At 51.2% G+C, this 17,904-nt stretch overlaps 5 protein-coding genes across 5 annotated transcripts, besides 9 other annotated features; 1 reads left to right on the top strand and 4 right to left on the bottom strand.

Moving 5' to 3' along the window:
* Positions 1-1,067: 1,067 nt before the first annotated feature.
* Positions 1,068-1,110: a microsatellite.
* A 145-nt stretch (positions 1,111-1,255) lies between these two features.
* Positions 1,256-1,278: a microsatellite.
* A 324-nt stretch (positions 1,279-1,602) lies between these two features.
* ACLA_011150 (uncharacterized protein) lies at positions 1,603-2,511 on the top strand (the record flags this gene model as incomplete). Its single annotated transcript, XM_001274113.1, has 1 exon — positions 1,603-2,511. The coding sequence occupies one exon, from the start codon at positions 1,603-1,605 to the stop codon at positions 2,509-2,511; it is 909 nt and encodes a 302-aa protein (XP_001274114.1).
* A 359-nt stretch (positions 2,512-2,870) lies between these two features.
* Positions 2,871-2,919: a microsatellite.
* Positions 2,878-2,901: a microsatellite.
* A 191-nt stretch (positions 2,920-3,110) lies between the features above and the next one.
* ACLA_011140 (putative clock controled protein (Ccg-8)) lies at positions 3,111-4,517 on the bottom strand (the record flags this gene model as incomplete). Its single annotated transcript, XM_001274112.1, has 2 exons — positions 3,111-4,321; positions 4,409-4,517. 2 exons carry the CDS (start codon positions 4,515-4,517, stop codon positions 3,111-3,113), a joined length of 1,320 nt encoding a protein of 439 aa, XP_001274113.1.
* Positions 4,518-4,726: 209 nt separating this feature from the next.
* Positions 4,727-4,773: a microsatellite.
* Positions 4,728-4,773: a microsatellite.
* Positions 4,774-5,862: 1,089 nt separating this feature from the next.
* On the bottom strand, positions 5,863-9,804 carry ACLA_011130 (RNA dependent RNA polymerase; the record flags this gene model as incomplete). Its single annotated transcript, XM_001274111.1, has 1 exon — positions 5,863-9,804. One exon carries the CDS (start codon positions 9,802-9,804, stop codon positions 5,863-5,865), a length of 3,942 nt encoding a protein of 1,313 aa, XP_001274112.1.
* Positions 9,805-10,778: 974 nt separating this feature from the next.
* ACLA_011120 (putative amino acid permease) lies at positions 10,779-12,335 on the bottom strand (the record flags this gene model as incomplete). The annotated part of the gene is made up of 2 exons (XM_001274110.1): positions 10,779-12,093; positions 12,166-12,335. The coding sequence occupies 2 exons, from the start codon at positions 12,333-12,335 to the stop codon at positions 10,779-10,781; spliced, it is 1,485 nt and encodes a 494-aa protein (XP_001274111.1).
* A 1,088-nt stretch (positions 12,336-13,423) lies between these two features.
* Positions 13,424-14,749, bottom strand: ACLA_011110 (aromatic alcohol reductase; the record flags this gene model as incomplete). Its single annotated transcript, XM_001274109.1, has 4 exons — positions 13,424-13,804; positions 13,880-14,206; positions 14,275-14,559; positions 14,663-14,749. The coding sequence occupies 4 exons, from the start codon at positions 14,747-14,749 to the stop codon at positions 13,424-13,426; spliced, it is 1,080 nt and encodes a 359-aa protein (XP_001274110.1).
* Positions 14,627-14,657: a microsatellite.
* Positions 14,628-14,657: a microsatellite.
* Positions 14,750-15,422: 673 nt separating the features above from the next.
* Positions 15,423-15,459: a microsatellite.
* Between the last annotated feature and the right edge of the window lie 2,445 nt (positions 15,460-17,904).

The raw sequence follows: 17,904 nt of genomic DNA, 5'->3' as shown, positions 1-17,904 counted from the left end.
TGAAGAACGGAGGAGTACGGATCAAAGTATCTGGCAAGAGGAGTAGCGGGACGACACTCTGCTGGTCGATCGTCGTCGTTGTCGGTGACAGTTTCCGAGGTCGATACGGAATCGGACCGAGAAAGTTCAATCGCTTCTTCATCGCTAGATCAAGATGCAGCAACTCACAGTCAGCAACCTGTATTGCGGTTCCATCGCCGGTAGTCTCACATGGGGCCTGCAGCTTCGTCGTCCCTCACTCGGCCATACGCCGCGGGCTTCTGGCTGGAATCGCGACAGCGTCCGCGATATCGTCCTGCGGTGTAGACAGCCCACGAAAATGGCAGATAGCAGCAGACAGATGGCGGGGAAGAGATTGATAACAAGGGGTGCAGACATATCGAATTCGTGATCGAGATGCCGCAATTTGACCAGGTTTGAACTCGCCGAAATGTGTTGCTCTATCTAGCCTGCAGATTACAACAGCAAAAACATGGATATCTCAAGCACATCATTCACTGCAACAGTGGCCAACCAGGTCACTGCCCCTCGCTGAGTCTGATGCCTCTGCACCAATCTATGGCTTGAGATATTGCTTTCTGTGGCCACTACACTCCCAGCCCCGGTAAGCCATCATAATACAGTCCAATATCAGCTTTCTGCCAGGTCAAGCGAGGATACTGTAGGATATGCCCGATGGGACAGTTTTGGCTTTTAGGGTCTACAAGCTCCAAGCTAGCGTATATTTTGGATGTTCTGTTTTCCTTCCTGTCCTAGTCCAGCAACCCGCCAAGTAGACACAAGGAATGGTACTGCAACCTAGCAAACTCTGGATTCGTCTGCAGATAAATACATTTTTTTGGAGATCTTCTGTATTCAGACACCAGTCCTAGACATGTCGACATGTCTATTGGACTAGTGTCTCAGAAGAGCCTGTCCCCTGTCTTGAACGATACCTGGGTGAAATGCATGCATGCAATACAACGAGGCCGTTGGATATATCCCATTCCATCGCCAACAATCATATCTCTCAACAGAAACCGCTGTCTTCAACAGGACAAGATACTCCTCTTCCATCAGCCAGAAAGATAATAATACCAATGACGACAATAATAATAATAATGAGAAAAAGGAATCGAATTGAATCCCTCACATCTAAGCCACGACCCGTGTAGGCTAGCCCATCCTCTCCCACTATCCTGATCTACTCTACATACAGCACATGTGATGGTGTTAGCTAGCATTCGGGATCAACTGACATCCTGCTCTCCGACATAAGAAAAAAAAAAAAAAAAAAAAGGGGAATGTATCTAAACCCAACGATCGTCAAGCCCATGACCCAGTACAGACGCTACAAGACGCGGGACAAGTGAATCAAGTGATGGAGTCATACACAGTATGCAAATGGGCATTGTCACCGTCTATATAAAACAATGCCATGTCCCAAGACATGCTGCATTATGAACCATGAACTATTCCATTGTCCCGCCTCAACCAGACAGATGTATAGGATACGACATATATCACATCATCTTTGCATCCCATATATATAAACCTCCCCCAATACTCACTAATACCCAGCTACCCAGCTTCTCAACTACCCACGTCAAATACAACAATAAAATGCCAGAACCAACCCTCCCCACTGACCCCTCCGACCACGAACTGGTACCTCCCGCACCCTCTCCTCCCCTCCCACCAACCTTCCATCATCATCGTCACCCTCCTAACAACCAAATAACCCAACAGACCCAAACCCTCACTGAAGCTCTCACCTGCACAACCTGCCGCTTCCCCACGCCGCAAACCCCGCTCTCCCTCTCCCTCGCGCACGCCCTCCGCACCAACCTCTACAACCCAACCCGCGACCCGCCCTTCCACGCCCCCGAACCCGACGAACCGATTTCCCCGCGCACGATCCCGGACCCCTCGCCCCGACGCGGATACCGCGCCCTCATGAGCGCGACGCAGCGGCATCTCTACGCGACGGCGCTCGAGGCGTTGGAGGCGGGATACGCGAACACGGATGCGAACGCGGAGGACGCGGCGCTGCGCGCGCGGTATGCGCTGGACCTGCACATCCAGGTGCATTTGCTTGTGCGACGCGGGGTGTGGACGCTCTGTCGGAGTGGGGAGGAGGTGGAGGAGGTGCGCAGGTGGAGGTGGAGGGTGGGGGTTATGGATGGGTTGGGCGGTGGGGATTCAAGAGGACAAGAGATGGATGGGCAGGGGCAGGGGAGGAAGCGGCTGACGCTCGGAGGGGGACGCGGGGGTTCGAATGTGTCGGCCATGGAGATGTATCAGCTGGCGCTGTGGAAACGGGGGTGGATGGCGCGGCGGCAGCGGGTGGCCGAGGCGAGGATGAAGTGGGCTGCGATTGTAGAGGAGAGGCGGCGGCAGGTGGCTGCAAGGGACGCGAAGGATGTGAGAGCCGCGGCGGCTGCGAGGGTTATCAAGGTGAGGTTGTATTGCTCGCATGAGGGATGCAAGAGTCTCATACGCGAGGTCGAAGTCGAGCGCGAGCACGGGTAGATGCAGAGGAAAAAATTCCTATCAACCAATGCTCTCTTTCAAACGCTTTTGAGACTCCTCTACGTACACGAGCACGAGCCGATTTTCGGCTCCAAGGAAGGAAATCGACCCGTAACTTGAATGAATGACATGAGGGAAAAGATGCACCGAGAATGGGAGAAAGAGTACTGAGAGAAGAGAAGAGACACAACAATTGGCATGATTGCCATGTCTCGCTCCAACGTCATGGGAAAGGATAAGTCAAGAAACCAATGAGAAACGCCAATTCTTTCGTGTCTTAGATCGACCAAACAAGCTATGCGGATATCAAAGTGACCAGAGGATATAAAAGAAAAGGACAGTCGCGACGAGAATCGTAGAAAGAGAAAAAAAAAAAAAAAAAAAAAAAAAGGAGAAAAGAAAAGAAAAGGTCGGAATGAAGGTAATCTGCAGTGGGGAAGAAAAGAAAATTGAAGTTGAATGACCGACAAGGAGGTCCCGTAGTCGGATGCGAGTACGGGCAATTGCAATCAAAGGACGGAAGACGCTTCGCTACTATGCCTGCTTCTCGCACGCACATTTCAGCGCATAGGCCTGCATCTTCGCTTTGTCGATTACAGCTACACCTTCTCCTGCGTCCCCATCATGGCAGCATCCCGAGGGGGCTCACAGATCGGCTGCTTCACATCAGCCGGGTACTGTTGTTCCTGCCGGGGCTCAGGTGGGGGCATTTCGCCCGCATTCTTGCCCTCCGGTCGCTTCTTGCCCAGTCGTTCGCACCAGTGCTCAGCGCTGACGAGGGTGTCATTAACCACGCCGCTGACCTGGGCCATCATGTCCAGGCCTTCCTGCGCCAGCACCAGAATGCGATGGGCACCCAACGTGGCATCCGAGCTGGAGACCGCCGAGCCCGGCGGCGGCTGGGACGTCGAGGCGACCTGGAAGCGATGTGGCAGGGAAGTCAGGTGCCGACGGACCAGGTTCCGCGCATTCTCGGGCAGCGCACCCCCAGCGTACTTGGAGACGACGTCGACAACCTGTTTTAGGGTCGACAGGACATCCTCCTTGACGGCCTGGATGCGCTGCGACAGCAACGAGGCATCGGCCCCCTCGCCGTTCTCCTTCTGTGCGGCTTCCCAGTCCTTGAGCGCGCTTTGCAGCGCGACAATGGCCTTGCCCAGCCGGCCGTTCGCCCACCGCAGCCAGGTCAGGCAGTACTGCAGGCTGCGTAGGGACTCGTCGCTCATGGCGACGCCCAGACCCGATGTCGAGATCATGAGCCGGCTCTGCCAGGTGCTTGGGCCCTGGCGCGATGACGGCCGGCCGATCTCCTCATAGTTCGGAGACCGCATATCGTCGTATGGCGGCAGAGGCTCGGAGTGTGACGGGTCTGAGGAGCTGCGCACGCGCGGAGACTCGGAGGACTCATCGACCAGTCCCTTCTCGACATCCACATCCGCCGGCGGCTTCTCGCCGCTCACTTTGCGACGCTTCGTCGCGGGGTCGGTCGAGCTGGATTCGCGGCGCTGGAGGGCCCAGCGGAGACCGCTCTCGACACCGGTCTTGCGACCTACCGTTCCGACGGTGTTGGCGACAGGCGAGCCGATGTTGCGCTCAATGAACTCGACACCGGACTTGAAACGCGGCGAGTACGATTTCGACGAGGTATATGCGGACATGGACCCATTGATGGCCGAGGAGATCAAGGGGTGGGTAGATGTAAGCAGGGACAGGAGGGGTTCGGGCTGTGGCTTGGAGTCGGATGCAGGAAGCGAGGAGGCGTTGGAGGGTTTCTGTTGCGTAGCGGTTCGCGGGGATGAGTGTCCATAGTCTTATGTGGAAGCCAAGTCGCCATGTCAGTTCATCCTTTCACTCATTCATCAAAACCTGGCGAGAAGCAAGAAAAAGAGCCAAGTACCAGAACGGAGCCCCTCAAGCGCCTGAGCGGCCTCTATGTCATCCATGGATAGGACGCTGGTGGCCCGACGAGAGCGATCCTCGGCCGCGGAATGGTTATCGACATCCATTATGGCGGATCGGACATGCTGAAACGACGAAAAAGTGGCAGTGGAGGGGGTGAAGGGGGAGGAGGTAGAGGAAGAGGAGAGGGAGGATGTCGATGAGCTGGTGGTGGTGGTAGTGGCAGTGGCAGTGGCGTCTCGGCCAGACGTCGGGGCAGATGTTCCGCCTGGTCGGGCGTCCATTGAAGAAAAAAAGAACTAGTCTGGGGAAGCGTGAGAGAGAGAGAGAGAGAGAGGGAGAGAGAGAGGAGAGAGGGAGAGACTCCCGTCAACAGACTGGGGGGGGGGGATCCTAGTCCGGGGGGGAAGAGCAACGCCTCCAAAGCTCGTGATGGAACCAGGATACTGTGCACACCCGCGACCCGAACGATTATACTATAACGCTTGTATGGACTATGAAGCAGAGAATACGGAATATCAAAGTAAATCGCGATCGCCCGAATGAGTCTCTCTTTCTCTGCCCGTCGGTCGATGATAGATTGCTGATAGACAAGTAGTAGTTTAATAATGGGGATGAAATCCTGACGAGGGAGGGGAGGATTCCTGCTTTTTTCCTTTCACGTGCAAAAACGGGCAGAAAAAAAGAAGGATTTCCTCAGCCGGGCAAACAAACCCATTGGGAAATTGGGAGTCAAGTTATACGAAGATGGGGGGATTGATCTTCTCTCTGACAGGGAATTGCGTCTTTCCTTCTGATTGCCACCGTTTGCTGTGGTCCTATTCATCTCCGGCTATCCATTTAGGTACTATCATATCTAGATAGAAAACTACTCCAGTCCTCGCAAACGATGCTTGAAACAACATCATTAGGGTGGATATATAGCCTGAATGTGACAGCGTTAATCCCCTCTCCACCTTCTTGCTGACGTCGGATATTGAGTCTTCATTTGATCTGATCACTGAGATGGACTCGCTCGCTTCGACTGCAGTCCAGATCAACTACCTCGAGTCCTAGTCCCTTGGACAGTTCTCCCGACTCTCCCAGCCGAACGCCATTAAGGCTTCTGTTCTGAGCTTCTGATCTCAACCATTCCCGTTTTTGGAACCGCTGTGGCATGTGATTGCGGATTGCATGATACCATTAAGTAATGACCCGCCTGACCGCCTGCTGCATCTGATCGGCGGTTGCACGTGCGAATCGCTGATGGCCAACACCATCTCAAGGCATCAACAGTACTGTGTAGGTAGATAGCAAAAGGACCTGCCTGCAGAGTAGATGGATGCAATCAATTGTACTCGCACAGACAATTCAACGACTCTACACGGTGAAGCTTCCCCACTATCCTACAAATTTGTCCCTACAGCTGTAGATACACCAAACCAAGTACCCAAACTCCGATCATCTAGATCATCACTCCACAGACATGTCGTCCTCAGCGTCGTCATAACCCCCTGGCATATGCATCGCATACATGATCGCTTCCACCGCATCTTCTCCCTCAAACTCTTCCGCATCCTCAGACTCCTCGTCCACGGTGTCTTTGGCCGTGAGCTGGCTGATCGCCTTGTGGTTCACCCGGTAGCAAGCCAAGATCTCATTCGTCACCGATCGTGATGGGAGGCTGCTCGCCTTCATCTGGCACAGGACCTCGCCAAACGCATGGATGGTGAAGGCGGCATGGCTATGCTTTTGGTAGGTATATGAGGCTAGCAGCCGAAGCCATTCTTCCCTGCTGTGCCGCCACGTATGGATGAGCGGATGGTCTCCGAATGAAGGGGGAGGGATGTTCCGTGCCCCCTCCGCTGCCTCTCGCGCCACGAGCGAGAGGGAGTTCTCGCCTAAGACAGAGTTGATCCACTGGCGATAGAACGCTTCCACCTTGGATGAAGCATAATTGAGCACCACGGGAAGCTGCCCATCGCTCCCTTGCTTCTCAATTTGGGCTTCCCGCTGCGCCTCGTTCCATGGGCGCACCAGGTCGTCATCCCTGTCGTACAGACTTTCGTTTTCGGGAAATACACGCTCGAATTCTTTCAGCACCGCATGCTTCTCTTTAAGGGCGACCTCGAACTTCAAGTAGTCAATGATGTTTTCCTTCTTGGGTTTCCGCTGGGTGTTCTTATACGCGGGGTCTTCCCGCACCCAGGGGCTGATCGTCTTGCGGTACTGTTGCCAAGCCTGCTCGGACAGGTGCACACCTCCCTTGCGGCCATCTACCAAGTGACTGAGGAGGCATGCCAGTTCCTTCGCCCTTGCCGAGTCAATCGACTCATCGTATGACAACTTCTCGTGCTCAACAGTGCATCTGCCCAGTTTCGACATCGTCAGGTTAAACGTGAATGCACTTTGAAGAAACTCATCCGTCGACTGAATCTGCATCATTGGTACGGAATGCTTCGTAAGGCCAAAATGCTCTGGCGGGAACTCCTCCGTGGGCAGACCGGAATTACGAAAGTCCTGGACCATATTCTGGTCCCAGCAGATCCATGGCATGTCACCGTCGTAGTCACCACCAGACAGCATATGTGCGAGCGGGATATCCCCAGCCGTGGGAAAGACGATGACATCTTTGAAATGGCGGAGCTCCGGTTTCCACACCGCGCGGCGACGCTGGATGTCCGAGGGGACATGGGCGGGCAGTCTACCGACCAGAACGTCCATGCCGTCTAGGAGGTTGTCTTCGAATTGCCCCTGGGCATCGCGCCAGTTGTTTGAGAAGCCAAAATGCACCTCGTTCTCCTGGAGAACTCCGTACGGGTCGGCAATGCAAAAGGCGTAGGTAGAAAGAGGCACCTTGATATGGAGCTCATCTACATATCGAGCGAGCACATCCTGCAAACAGCGCCCCAGTCGCTTACGTAGGGGATAGAAACTCCGAGGCGCAAACCCGGCTTCGGTCAACCTGATGATCGCCTCTGTATCATTCGCCGTCCATTGTTCCAAATGTTTGACCCGCTGGCTCGCCAGCGCAGAGCCATCATCCGCCACCAGTTTGATCTTCTGAATGAGGCTACGACAAAGCACAGGACTGTCCGAGTCAAGGACCTTCGCAAAGTCTTGATAGACCGTTTGGATCCCGGTTCGAGTGAGCTGAGCGATGTAGTCTCTGAGTTTTCCCCCATGCTCCAGGATGGCCAACAACTGAGTATTCAGTTCCACCGAATGTAAAGGCTTCGACCATTTGACCACCTCAAACGTCAATTTCTCCTCGTCCACCGGCTCCCGCCAGGTCTGCGGATGGGGGTGGATCTTCAACTGCGAGTCCGAGACTTGGATCCAGAATTCGTCTCCGCCAACTGAAATGTCAGACTGGTGTCTGTCTACCATCCACAATCCTTTGGCTCCAGCGATTCTTCCCTGAAAGCAACTCGGGGTGTTCCCAGTAATCCCAAGCGAATCGCATATTGCATTCGCGAGACCCCGGGACATCAAAGCACAGCCATCGTTCATAACGGGGCGATTAGGTACATCTTTTAGGTGTAAAATCTGCCACGGTTTCAATATGATAGTAGCATACGTCTTAGAAAGCCCCAACGAGATCCGCTGGAACAGCTTGCAATTGGATTGGTTTCTGTTGTCTTCCGGGGGCATATGCCAGTCCATTAGAGCCTCCAGGCTCATCGAAGTATGACCTTCGCTGTCCTGGTCCGGCGGGGCGATGGATGGCATGCGGCTCATGCTACTCATAAAGTCAATCCCATCAATGGCAAAGAGCTCTACTTTGAACTTGGGCGCTGCCGGCTTCGGTTTGCGCTTCGTCTTGACCTCTTCCACAAAGAAGGGCCGCCATATTCTCCCCAAGCACCGATGGACATGCTGGGTCAGCCACAACGCTAGACTTTCACGCAACAGCGTGGGGTGCCTTTCGAAACGGAGATGACGTGGCGGACGCGCTGGCACCGGTATCGTTAAGCTGAGGAATCGATCCGACCCGAAACGGCGACGGAATCGACATGTCTTTTCGATCTTGAGCGGGTTTAATCTGAATTTAAGAATACCCGGCTCGGTTTTAGTGCACCAATCCATCTCGCCTGAGAGAAATACCACTTCCGAGTGTCTCTCTGCTTTCAATGTCCCAGTTGCAGCCTCCCAGGCCTTGCTGGGCGACTTCTCTGGAAGCGGCTTCCCGCATCTCTGGTTGTGGCCCTCAATCCACTTCCAGAAATCTACGTACGACTTGAAGGAAATGCTGTTCCCTACGAGCATACGGTTCAACGGGACGTTCCACGACCTACCAACCCTCTCTAACTCGTACCGATATCGAAGAGGAATTGACCTTGGAAATGGCTGCTCCAAAGAGAACGGTCCGTTTTCCAGTAGCTCTTCCATGATTCGTCCCTCGAGGGAAGAAGGTGCTTCTTTCAATTGATTGTCTGCCGTAATATCTGGATCATCAAGGCTCATGTTGAGCTCGTGGGTTATCATATGACCCACAACTGAATCTTCATACATAGACTCCGAGTCGGGGATCGGCTCTGTGGCGTCGGTCACTGTCGAAGTGAAGGAAGTATCGAGGTGTCTTTGGCCAAAGGACGTGGCAACCGTTGAGAAACTAAAGTTCGGCCCTGTGTGTGCATTCGGTAGCGCGTCATATCGTCGAAAGTGGTCTGGGGCTGCTAATTTCTCAAGAAATTTGGACGGTTCCTTGGCTCTATCGACAAGCTTGGGGTTTTTGAACACATGAACGGAGTCACCGACCACCAGAGAGGAACTGACGCCACAGTCCTCCTCTCCGTCTGCCGAGTGACTGGACTTCTTCGTATTTGTAGACCGGCTGAAAGCATTTTGTGGATCCTTCACGGGTGAATTGGGAGCAGTATGATACTCCTCATTCTCCTCCTCCTCCTGTTCGGAGATCCTTCTCTTCAACGGTCTGAGTGCGCTTGCTGGCGAGATTTGCATTCGATCATTCTCTGGATGGTAGCGGACAGAGCCTCGGTTCAACAAATATATCTCGTCATCTACTAACTCCATGAAATATCTGAGGCGTTCCTCCTTCTCATGTGAAGACACCAGCGCTGGGGTACTGCACATTAACTGCTGTCGTCTTGCCGCGCTGGACTGTCTCTGTGACACTTGAGCTCGGTTGCCGCGCATGTCCATAAGCTCGGTTGATCGCGATGCAATCCATTCTTCAAAGTCGTTGAGGATTCGAGCTAAGTCAACCTCACTGTTGAAATACAGTCTTTTGAGGCCATTGTACGTACGCCATCGCGGTGAATGGTCGTTAGAGCCAACCGAGGGCGAATAGATCTGCGGATTAGGGAGCTCGAGCTGGAACTGTTCGTTAATAGTTTCGATGACTTGAAACAATTCCTTTCCGCTCTTGACCGGCGTGCGAGGGAGGACCATGGCTTTTGAAATTGGCACAGGCAAGACCCACTGATACATCTAAGCTCGCGGGATCCAAGGTCGCAAGAAGGCGATGATTCGACTTGGGGTAGTGAGAAGAGCAATTGGTATCGAGTTGCCGTTCTCAAGATTGGAGAGCAACTCTCTGACAACTTCAACGTCCAGGAAGCAAACGTCACGGACGACGCCGAAAGCGATATGTAATCAGCTTCCTATTGCTCAGTGCAGTGTCGGGTTCGAGTTGTTCTCCATGATCCCAGCCCAGAATGCTGATTTCCTTAGAGAGCAAAAGGCTCAAAATAAATGTGGGGGAAGAGGAGAGGGGACTGATTGATAGACACGAGCAAGGCTGGATCATCCGTAGTAAAACAAAATACTAGCGGTCAGCTTCTCGTTTTTTCTTTCTTTCTGATTTCTGATGACAGATACCATCGCAGTCTCACCTGTTGAACCCGTGTCTTTCTTTTTCACTCCGTTCAAGCCATTGATGCCAAAGAACGAAGAGTGGACAGCTGGACTCGATGGGAAGCGATGCACCCCTCCAGCGTCCGGTCCCTGGCAAATCATGTCCACACAATTTAGCGCCCGTCTGCTTGTCCATCACGACGCTGGCAATAGAAACAGTGGGTTTCCTTCTTTTCTTTTTAGTTGAATGATCCCTGGAGGTCATGAGTGTGCATTTCCCAACCTGATTATCCTGATCCCCAAGTCCGGTATAAAATGATGACTCGGATCGTTGAATGTCCTCATCGTTGCCACGCATCTTTGGTCGTTGCTGTGTAAACAAAAGAGTCCTCTACATCCATGGCTCACTCCCCACCGCCAAGACAATTGACAGCCAGGCCGGAGAACCAGCCAAGTGTCATGCTTATTGATCAGTAGATACTTGGTAAGGGAATAGGAAGGATACTGCAGTTAGTTAAGAATGGTCTATCGATATCCAAAAGAAGCTAGGTAAGATAACGAGGTCGGTGTCACAGCAGCCATGCAGTGATGATCCAATGCCACAGCCAATATTTCCCCTTGAAAGCCTCGACTTCGGACTTGGGAACCGTCGTCTTCGCCTCGCGCCGTTCACGGATCGTTGTGACGGTCCAAAGGTCGGCCTCCTCGGGATTGACGCTCTTGCAGCGGGTAAGAACTTTATACCCGACAACAAGGGATACATACAGAGGAACGGCCAGATATGACGTGACAAATGTTTTATAATCAAATCTCTTAGGGTGCACGGCCATCTCTACAACATCGAAGCCTCTCATCAGCGAGATGAGCATGCAGCTCAACAGAGCGAACCACGAACCCCAAACCCCGAATGGAGCCCTGAAAAGCAGCGCCGAGTCGGGAATTTTCTGAGCCTTGCGCGCCCGAACGAATGAAATATGCGTGATGAGAATGGAGATCCACGTCAACAGACTGAACATCGTGATAATGTTGACAAAATACCCGAAAAGGACCTTGGAGTCGCTCGAGATGTTTAAAAATGCCAACGATGCCAAGCCAGAACAGATACCCAAAGAATAGATGGGAATACCTCTCCTGTTAGTGTGCGATAGAAATGCAGGAGCCTTTTGTTCTTGGGAGAGCCCGTAGATCGTCCGCGTTGCCATATACAGCGCCTGGTTTGCAGCCGACAGAACAAAGAAGAGGATGAATGCGTTCAGGATACTTGGAAGGATAGGTATGTGCGCCATACGAATTGCCACAATAAAGGCCGAGACTGTAGTTGGCTTGGAAGCGTTGCCTGCAAAGGCCAAATCTTGCGAATCGAAAGGAACCAGCATCCCAAGAAGAGTCACGCTGAAAATATTAAAAATCAGTACTCGATAAAAGGTGAGTTTGATCGCTCGTGCAGCAGCTTCTGGAGGGTTCTCAATATGGAGCATGGTCATCCCGAGGAGCTCACTGCCCAGGTACGCGAACGTTGTGGAGGACATTGTCTTGCATACAGCTTGAAACCTTCCGAGTAATTCATGGTCACCATAAGGCGCAAAGGCACCTGGATCTCTCCAGTACCGAAAGCCCCTCACTTCGTGGTCTGGGCCTCCACCGAGTGCAATGACCAGAGAAAGCACCGTAAGTGCAAAGAGAACCAAGATCTTGAAGGATGATAGCGCGAACTCGAATGTGCCAATGTATTGGGAGCCCCAGTAATTTGTGGCAACAATGATAACTAGGAAAGTAGAGATCCAAACCCCCGGATTCACGTACTTCATATCTAGCCAATATGAAATGACCAGTGCACCTGCCGTAAGCTGGTTTGGGGTGACAACCAGGTACTTGAGCCAGTATCTGCTTGATAGCAAAACCGTAGTCAGTTAGAGAGTGCACACAGATGGCGTTCAAACAAGGAAGGAATCTTACATCCAGCCCAGGGTAAACCCAAGAGCTGGGTCACAGAACCGCACAGCATGAGCGGGTGCCGTGGAGGGTTCAGGAAGCCAAGCAGCAACCTCACCCAAGGCACACAAAACCAGATAGACCACAATACCGACAACCGTATAGGATATGATAATCGAGGCAGGCTTGATCATTTGGTTAACCAACTGACCAAATCATATTATCAAGGCGACAACACTAACCCCAGCCCTGAACCCGTTAGCTACCACTGACGACCTGAAGGCAGTTGAGTCTTACTTTGAAAGTGCGTTTCCAGCTCCAATCATCAACCCGGTATTAATCGCCCCGCCAATCGCTGGATATGGTGATGAGCTAGGACCGACCCATTGCATTGAAACCATTTCAGGATGACAAACCGATCATGGTCGTCTGCCGCGGCTTGAGAAAGCCATATTTGGTTGACTGGACCGTGTGGGAATTGGAGCTGCTTGAAGTTGTTGCATTGCCAACTGGAATTACTTGTGGACTAGGATACTGAGGGTCGTCCTGCGACATGCCTGAAATGATGCTCGAAAGTCATTTAGCTAGGTTGATTAGGATATCAGAAGAATACGAGAGCAATGAGAAACGTAATGATAACTTCATTTTGTTCAGCAAGAGTCGATTGCGGAATCGCGATGATTCTGGAGAGTAGTTAATAGGTCGAGTAGAGAGAAAGCTAGAGCAAGTGGAAGGAACTTCATTGGGGATGCGGTTTCCGAGTACGACTGGGTTAAAACGGTAGAAGCATTTGTTTCCCCCGGTTAGTCAGTGGTTCGCTACTCAGGTCTAAAACACTCCGTTGTGGATGGTTAGGAATTTTAAAATCTAATGGACCGAAAGAATGCATGTGGAATTGTGCCTCGTCAATAGTAGATTGGACAGAGCCGATCTGGGTATAAAATTGAACCCCTTTAAGAGAAACTTCGTGTATCCCACATTTCCAAGTATGAAAAAGTGGTATAACATCAAATAGCCCGGTGCCTCATATTCCGTAAAGCCGTGTTCTGAAAAGGGGCAAGAAATCAAAAACAACAAAATCAAAACGCCAGCAAAGGTCTAGTGTCGCATAAGGTGAATCACAGAGAGGAGAAACGGCTGGAGAGGAAGTCCTCAAAGAAACCAGAGCAAAGCCAGTCTGCTCCAGAGGGACGAAGATCGTTGGATACATGAAACTTGGTGCGGTCGGAGAGGGGACGTCTAGCGTCGCCAAGGAGGGGAGTTAATGGGGTCGCATAGCTCTTTACCTGCTCATGTACAGCGAATCGCTCGACTCGGCTCGAGGGAAGATTCGAGTGTACAGCGAGTCGCTGGACTCGGTTCTCGGGAACTCCCTTTGATAAGCTCTGGAAATTGTGCGATCGGTGTAGATACCCTTGGCGGTGCCTCGGACCACGGTCTCGAGGTATTCCCGGAAGTTGGTAGGTCTGAAATCGGGGTAGAGCTCCTTAGCATCCAAGTAGCCAAGATACTTGGCATACTCTGGGTTGTTATCACCACGAATACCCCAGGACAGTTGATATTCGGCGAGGTATCGGGGGATGAACTTGATGGGGTCAAAGGGATAGGTCTCGCTCGACTGTCTGGCCGCCAGGACTCTGGTGTAGACGGTCTCTTCTGGGATCTGATTGGGATAAGAGATTTAGCTTGGGTGGTTGTGGAACTGTGGGCAAAAAGCACCAGCAGCAGCAAGACTTACGTAGTTCCTCTGGATCTTCTCCCCGCTAATCTCCTCGAGCATATCGTAGATTTGGTTCTGGGTCATGACGGTGTCATAGGCGAATACCATCCGGTTCAATGTCCGATCGTCGACGATGATTCTGGCAATATAGCGTCCGATATCTCTCAGATCCGTCATGGCGGTGCGGGTGTTGCCATTTCCGACGATCTCGTTGTTGGCGGTGGTCATGGCGTAGTCCACCCGTCCGGACTCGAGACGAGGGTACGAAAGCTGGTACCACCAACCGACATCGACAATGGTGTACGGCAGCCAGAGTTGCTTGATGTGGTTGTAGACGGTCTCTTTCTGTTAACGGCGGGACAGGCAAGTGGTTAGCGCGCACTGGGTACTACTGGGTCTTTCTTCGAACATACCTCATCTCTCAGCCACATGATGCCGCCGGGTGGGGCCACTGTGATAAATGCGCAAGGTACAAATCGCTTGACCCCGGCCTTCTTGGCGGCCTTTGCGAGCGGAATCTGATCCTGTTGTTCGGCGGGACCAACACAGCTGATGACGATGTCGATATCGGTAAGCGCTTCGGCGAGAGAATCCTCCGAGCCTCTCAGATCGCATCGGCGCACATGGACACCTCTTTCCTGCAGAGAGACAATGGCTGGCTTCTGAACCGACCGGGGACGAACGAGCGCATAGACTTCCTACACAGCTCCGGGGTCAGACAAGGACGATGATTTGACAACAGAACCATTCTCAGACGAAGCTTGCAAAAAAAAAAAAAAAAAAAAAAAAAAAAAAACTTACAAAAATGGGATTCTCCAGGAGCCCATTGGCAATTGAGCCTCCCGTCTCACCGGCAGCTCCGACCAGCAGAACTCTTGTTCGCGACATGACGGGGGAAATAAATGCTAGGTATGGGGAGTTCTTGCTTCTTTTCGTTTTAAAAAAGAAATGGGGGGTTAGTTGTTAAGAGGATTCCGTCGGGGATCGGAAGAAGGTGTAAATCGTGTATAGTATGCTGGAGATCTCAGGAATTCCAGAGTCAAGGGACGGAGGAGGAGGAGGAGTAGCAAAGTGAAGGAGGACAAGAAACTGCAACAACAGGAGATTCGAGGATGCGTCGACGTTATAAGTACTAAATGCCAGCCGTTCCCAAGGATGGTGGTCATTACCCACTATTTTCCCACCCGGAGTGGCCAGTAGTGGGTCGATGTGGATGTTCTGTTCCCAAACGAGAAGCGCTGGATGGACATGCGTTGGCTGAGCCTCTGCGAGCGATCAGAGGGTGGTAAGTTGGGTAACTTTCCATGTAAGTCAGTCAGTCTATAGGTATGAGATAGGGAGAGGGGAAACCAATGGTGGAAAAAGAAAACCTCGCTCCCATGATTATTATGCTTTGGAGGATCGGATACTTGAATAATGGAGATTTCAACTCTCTCTTCACTTTCCCACGGGCCGGTTGACTGTTCAACTCTCGGGACTCAAGACCCCAAAGCAGCCCTTACGTCATTTTCTCGCACGGCTTCCCGGGAGAACGAGAATTCTGTCTTCGTTTTTGAGAGGTATGGAACTATGGAACTATGGAACTATGGAACTATGGATGATAGTATTCTCATTATTCATTTCTCAAGAGAATGTAGGTTGAGTCGTGTTTCAAGTCAGTCAATTGTCCTTAATCTGGTTACCTGGTTACTGATCCGCCCATATCATCTGATCCCATCCCAGTATACCTAGTACCTAGTACTCGAGTCGTACTCCATGACTCCATCCTCTCTCCCTCTCCCATCTGCAGCTCATTGTCATCCAACATGAGTGTGTCGCAGATGAATGCGGGGGAGGACCAGCCCCCCCCCCGTCTTCATTTTATTCTTAGTAGGATCAATCGATTATTGAAATCTCTACTGCACTGAACTATCTACTAGGTAGACTTACCTAGGTACTGCTGCATCACTGGAGTTCCCAACTTCCATGACTAACCCCCCACGTCACAGATCTTCGGATCAGCATGGCGTTTTCAAAAGCAGCCAAGGTCAAGTTCTTTCGGTGACCTGGGATGAGTGACGACATCTACATCATTGGTTCATCATCCACATGCAATCATGCAGTTTTACCACATTCAATAACTCCAACTCCCGTGGACCGTGGTTGAGATGGATCATGGAACCAGTGCCTTTCAAGGCAGATCGAGTATGGCTGCCCCAGAATGGAATGTAGAAGAAAATACTAGTAGTATCCCCTCAATAATGTGAAGGCTTAGATAGACCACCCTACTACATCTTGTGACAATTACTTCCAGCCAAGGAGAACATTCAGATCATCATGGTGATGATCACTCTGTTTAAGCCATTTGAGTCCCCGCGCTAGAAACTAACCTTTGACCAGTGCGAAGTTGACTGCAGCAGATGAAACATGGTCCTCCGGAAGCTACCACACTAGTACCTAGGGGCTGGAGGCTGGAGGCGCTACTCTGGTGCCTTTTTCATGTGCTTCAGGGCTTCAAGCACAGTAAGGGCTGAAGATGAGGCTGTGTTGGACTACAGCTTTGGGTTTTGCGATCATACTTAGTTCAATAGGCCCATCGCTCCTCACAGGGCTGTGTTACACACAAAAGTTGAAATCCATTCTATCAATTTCTCTCCTACATACATCATCAGGCAGAGATGCCTTTTCACCTCTGTACAGTGTACAGCTTCTCACACTCCATACCCATGAGCAACAACAAGGATCCCTCAAACCGACATCACTGATGATGCTGGATGTACCCATCAGATACTACTCTGTTAGTCATGCCTAATGCCACTACGCTGCATCCTAGAGACTCTAGAGCCGACAGAGTAGAGTCTAGTCACTCTAGAGTAGACTGTGCGACACCAAAAAGACGGGGGTGGAGAGCAGCTTCTCCACTTCGGACGAGAGTTGGCCGGGGAAGAAGAATGTGATGTGATAACAACTACAGTCGACAGGTATCTAGATAATAGCTACTCCGTAGATAGATTACTCCGTAGAGAATAATGAGAAGTATCCTTTCTTAAATCAAGAAGAGTAGTAGAGTAGTAGTTATGCTTGTGCGATCAACATAAATGCTTAGCTCTACTTACTCATTGAAGTCAGGTCTTGTTCATTGCAGACTGTCCACTAGCCGGTTACTATACTAAAGCGGCTCTACGTAGTACTACTTCCTCCTCCATGTCCCTACCATCACTTTTGAAGAAGGGAGACACTGGCTAACGTCAACAAGAATGAAGGATGAATCATGAGTTCACGATTCACGATTCTTCTTGCAATGAGCGATGATTTCGCTTTTCCCAACTCTCTAGAAGTTGAATTCCGGGGGGTTCAGATGCAGCTGAACAATGTCGATCACGAGCGAGTTCCTGCGCCCTGTCAACTACATTAAGACATTTCTCAGGCCTCTGATTTATTTGGTGAGCATCCAAATGTATCTTGTCTGAAAATCCTGGAGTTGAGATTCCGGGGCTGTACTGGTCGAGTTTCAGACAACTGTGCCCATGGGAAGACACTCTCGTCTCGACTGGGGATTGGAAAACCCCCAGTCAAGTCGACACAGTGAAGTAGGGCTTGAACGGGAAATATAAGGGAACTAAATAACTACGATCTCAATAACAAGAACAGAAGAAAAGGAATGTTGCCCATAGTTATCTATCTATCGCCGTAGATAGTTGTCCTCCGTCGTCTGCTCTCCGTATTAGATAATCTATTGTGGGAAGAGTCTTCAAAGACTTCATTAATAATAATAGTAGTAGTTGCAAGTGAAACACACAACTGAACTATCCATTTTCTCGTCAAAACTTCGGAGGTTCCAACCCACTGCGACACCGTTTATTGCTTGGCGTCTTTCTATTTGACCGTTTGACCAACATCGTGCCCTGAGCCATAAGATTATCCAGTCTACTGTCTTTATCCACGCGAGACAAGCGGAAATTGACCATTCGACTCTTGGCTAACTTTCTGCTGGCTGTCTTACTCGATTGAGTGCCCGACGATGCAGTCTTCATGGCTCAAGAACAATATGATCAGTCTCAGCC

Source organism: Aspergillus clavatus, genomic scaffold, assembly GCF_000002715.2.
Source record: "Aspergillus clavatus NRRL 1 1099423829795 genomic scaffold, whole genome shotgun sequence".
Taxonomy (NCBI): domain Eukaryota; kingdom Fungi; phylum Ascomycota; class Eurotiomycetes; order Eurotiales; family Aspergillaceae; genus Aspergillus; species Aspergillus clavatus.
This window is presented reverse-complemented; position numbering and strand designations above follow the sequence as displayed.